The sequence below is a fragment of the Pygoscelis adeliae genome, unplaced genomic scaffold, assembly GCF_000699105.1.
Source record: "Pygoscelis adeliae isolate BGI_AS28 unplaced genomic scaffold, ASM69910v1 Scaffold209, whole genome shotgun sequence".
Classification (NCBI taxonomy): domain Eukaryota; kingdom Metazoa; phylum Chordata; class Aves; order Sphenisciformes; family Spheniscidae; genus Pygoscelis; species Pygoscelis adeliae.
Genome location: NW_008825538.1, coordinates 215344 through 219530, shown reverse-complemented (window position 1 = coordinate 219530; position 4187 = coordinate 215344). Strand labels below are relative to the sequence as shown.

The 4187-nt window shown below is 58.3% G+C and overlaps 1 protein-coding gene across 1 annotated transcript in view; it reads left to right on the top strand.

The window, feature by feature from the left end:
* The window catches only part of RNF24 (ring finger protein 24), a 27688-nt gene that overhangs the window by 15924 nt on the left and 7577 nt on the right, over window positions 1-4187 (top strand). Inside the window, exons 3-5 of the mRNA XM_009331897.1 lie at window positions 1096-1138; window positions 1995-2036; window positions 3971-4111. Coding sequence (XP_009330172.1) covers window positions 1096-1138; window positions 1995-2036; window positions 3971-4111 — 226 coding nt within the window. The remainder of the gene's footprint in view (window positions 1-1095; window positions 1139-1994; window positions 2037-3970; window positions 4112-4187) is intronic.

Below are 4187 nucleotides of genomic sequence, written 5' to 3'. Positions count from 1 at the left end.
CTGGACTTCCCACCGCGGCAGGCGTTTTGGGAATAGATTCATCCCCTCCATGTCCATCCCTTGATTTGCTCCAGGAATGGATGCTAGGGTTAGGGGAAAAAAAAAAACCCTGCCCCAAACCCCAAAGTTGTGCTGAGCGCAGTGCTTTGAAAGGTAGGTGGGGGGAAACAGCTTATAATCCTGATTTTGCTCCACCGCCACGTCAGCTACGGCCCCGGCTCCTTCCCTGGGGCAGGGAGCGCCCTGGGTCAGCACGGGCTTGGCACCCCGTGCTTGAACGCAGCACACCCCCGCCTGCTCTCCTGAGAAGAACCCCCAAAACCCCAAGACAGGGGTTCATTCTCCCGCGGTTTTTGGCAGCTCGTTCTCTCTGGCCATTAAATTGCCCCCTGCGATAGGCGGCGAGAGACGGCAGACGTCCCGTTGCTTCTCTTCCAAAGCTTCCTGCTCCGGTGTTGCCTTCGGACGAAGAGCTGTCCTCTGCTTGCTCAGCCGGGTGGGTGACCTCTTGTTGCATGCGTCTTCCTGAGAGTTTGGGAGGCAGGAGCAGGACGAGTGATCTTAGAATTGAAGACAAAGCTGTGTTTGAGGAACCCAGCGTCGCCCAAGCAGCGTGACGGGGGCTTCGGTGGGAGACCTCTGAGTGGGGAGGTCTCCTTCCCCATCCTCACTGGGAGTGGAGCTTTCCTCGGGTCTGAATACCCATCGCTTGGAAGAAGGTGCCGCGTCCAGTCTAGAAATTGTTGGCAGCAGAAGCGGTTGGAAACTGGGGGTATTTATGGCGGCTCCTGATTTACTCAACAGCTTTTGCTGATCTTAACGGCGCAGGTGATGTCTGCGTGGAAAATTAGGGCGGTCAAAAGAGGCGAAGGGGAGGAGGTTGGGTGCTTCTGGATGGAGACGTTGCCTTCCCAGCTACAGGGAAGGCTGGCTGTTGCTTAAATGCGTCGTTTTGTGTGGCCATCCTCGTTTCCGAAATGAAAAATTAAACAAAAAAGAATTAAATCTGGAAAGGAAGGAAATGAAATGTTTGAGGTGTTACAGTAATCCTGGTTTTTTTGCCTGTCTTCACGTTTCTCCCTGTTTTGATTGCAGGCTCAGACATCAAGCACACAAAGAGCTTTACGCCTACAAACAGGTGAGATGATACCCAGTAAGTTGTCGTCTTCCTCCCTTCTGCTTAGTGCCAAATCCGCGTTGGAGCAGTCCCTCCATCGGGTTTCCTCGTGCTGTTCTTCTCCGTGGGAGGCCTTTGGTCTTCGAAGAGAAGTTGTTAACGCCTGGGCAAACCTCTGTCCCCGCTGATTTAATTTTTTTTTCTGCCAGCTGGGCGCCCCGGGAGCATCCCTCGCCTGTTAGTCTGCAGGTCCCCGCGTTTTCAGACGAGGTCCCCAAGCGGTGGGGACGTGGCCCCCCCGCGTTTTCAGCCGGGGTCCCGGGGCGGTGGGGACGTGGCCCCCCCGGGAGCACCTCGGCTGCCCAGCCTCTCCAAACCCTCACCTCATTTCCCGCTGGCGAGCAGTAATGCCATCGCTTCCCCAGCAATCAAACGATGTTTTTGTGGCCTCCCCGGCTCGGACCCGGCCGCTCTGGACCACCCGCGGCCGTGGGGCTCTCGTAGGGAACACCTCCACGTCACCTCGGCAAACCCAGCTGCTTTCTGCATGCGCCCACACGCGCCGGCGCCCTCGTTAAAATAAACACAGCCAAGAGATCGGCGTCGCTCGCTGCACAGCGTAGGAGCCCAGGAGGTTTGAATTCGGGAGGAGACCTCCTGGATTTGGTCCTCGTGTTAGTGGTTACAGCTGTGCCAGCGCTGCCTTCCTCCTGTGCCTGCACAGGGGCGAAGACTTGATGCGCTCCGTGGCTGTGCCGGGTTCACCGGGGCTTTCCAGCTCTGCTGGGACGCTAAATGGGATCGCCGTCTACGGAGGTGTTTGCTGCGAACGCTCTCGGCAAAAGCTGTGTCCTGACCCCGGCGCTCTGTCTTACAGGTTATACTCAAGGAAAAGGTGAAGGAGCTGAACCTACACGAGGTGAGTAAGTCCCTGGGGCGGTAGCGTAGCGGCAAAGACTCCCTCACCCTCCTCTTCCTCGCGCTGGGGAGGGGATGGGGGACAGGCAAAGGCTGGCACAGGTAGGAGGGTGCAGAAACCCAGACTTAACTCCTTCAGGAGCCAAACGCGCGGCTGGGTGTGCCGGCATCGCTGCCCGCTTGCTGCCAGCGCCGGGGTTTGCTCTGCTCCCCGGTACGGGGAACACGGTGGGGGCAGGTTAACGGCTGCGCCGGCAGCTCCATCCCTCCCCGACGCCGCTTTTCTCCTTCAGAAAGTCTAATTGCTTGTTAATGCAGCCGGTAAAAGCACATCTGCAAAGGGGGTCTGGATTGAGCCATCTCCCTCCTCCTCCTCCTGGGTCCCCTTTAGCTTTTACTGCGTCGTTATTATTTATTGCAGCATTATTATTATTATTTATTGCATTCTTCTTATTTACTGCATTATTATTGGTATTATTTACTGCATTATTGTTACCACCGCGATAAAAAGCTGTGGATAAAAGGGGAGGCGGAGGCAGGCGAGGCTGCGTATAGTGTCCCTTGGCGGTTACGTCCCCTCCGGCCCCGCTCAGCCTCGCCACCGTCGGAGCCTGACGATATCCAGCACATCGCTGCCGGCCGCGTTACTCGGGCAGAGTGAACGCTGCCGGGATTTAATTGAAATCAAAGATAAACACGCTCCCCAGGCTTCCGCCCCTCGCGCTCCTGGTTTGCAGCTTTGCAGAGAAGGGCTGGCTGGAAGAGGCAGGCAAAGGGGGGGGTCCGCTTGGACGTATTAAGAACTAAACCCCCTTTTCCCAGCCCCAAAAACACAGGGGTTTCTCCTCGCGTTCGGGAGGAGGGCAGAGCCCGCGGCAGCCATAAAGCAGAGCCCCAGCGGACTTTGCCTTTAAACTCTGCGGGGGGAATTGCGCCAGCGACTGCCCCGTCCCCGCGATGTGGGCACAGCGGTGGCTCCTCGCTGGGTCCCCCCACCTTAACGAGTTAAGAGGATCTCCGGAGGCTGAAACACGTCTCGGACTAACGATGTGACCCTCACCCGCCTCTACCTACCGGCCCCTTGAGCTTTAAAACGCATTAGTTGTTCTCCGCAGGCTTTCCGGCTGTTTTGGGGCTGCGCGTCCCTATTTACAGACCATTTTTCGTGCTGAAGTTGAGCAGGAATCTGCTCCAGCCCTGCTTCAGCCGCGGGCCGGATTTATTTCCCCCGACGACAACAAAAATGCCCGCCCGCATCCCGGACCCAAGTCCGCTCATCTGTTAAATACCAGCTCCATTTGTTTATAAGCCTCTACTATATTTTTTTTTTTTTGTAATTAACAAGAGCCCGTCCCACGTTCCCTCCTCACTCTCCGCTCCCTGCAGCCGAGGGGCTAAATCCCACGGGCAGGAGGGCGGCAGAGGGACGGAGCGGCCCCTGCTCGAGACCCCTGTTCCTGATCCGCTCGCGTTAAGGTGACTCGCAAGCGGGGGTTTCCCTCCGTCCTCCTCCTCCTCCGTCGCCTCTGCTCCCAGCTTAACAAGAGCCCGTCCCACGTTCCCTCCTCACTCTCCGCTCCCTGCAGCCGAGGGGCTAAATCCCACGGGCAGGAGGGCGGCAGAGGGACGGAGCGGCCCCTGCTCGAGACCCCTGTTCCTGATCCGCTCGCGTTAAGGTGACTCGCAAGCGGGGGTTTCCCTCCGTCCTCCTCCTCCTCCGTCGCCTCTGCTCCCAGCTCTCCCCAGCTTTCCCCGCCCAAACGCTTTGGGGGAGGAGGAGGGGGCCGTGGGGAAGGGGATGGGGCAGCTCGAGCTCATCCCTGGGATCCGGGAAAGGCTGGAAAGGATTTTCTCTGGCTCCCTCCCAAATATCCCTCAGCCCCGCGTTTCTGGGTTGGTTTTTCCTCTTTTTCTCCATCACGCTGCCTCTCCCAGGCTTTCACGGGGCTCCAGCCGCCTGTGTTCCTCGGGCACCAACCCCAGCAGCTACGCCAGCCTTTGCTCGCTCCATTAGAAAAGTCTCCGGCGAGCTTTGGGTGGCTGGAAAGCGTCGACGGGCGCCGCGTTCCCGGGAAAGCCGGGAGCCTCCCGCCGCACTTGCCAGCACCTGCCTCATCCCGAGGGCTTTTGGCAGCGGGGCTGGCACTTGTTT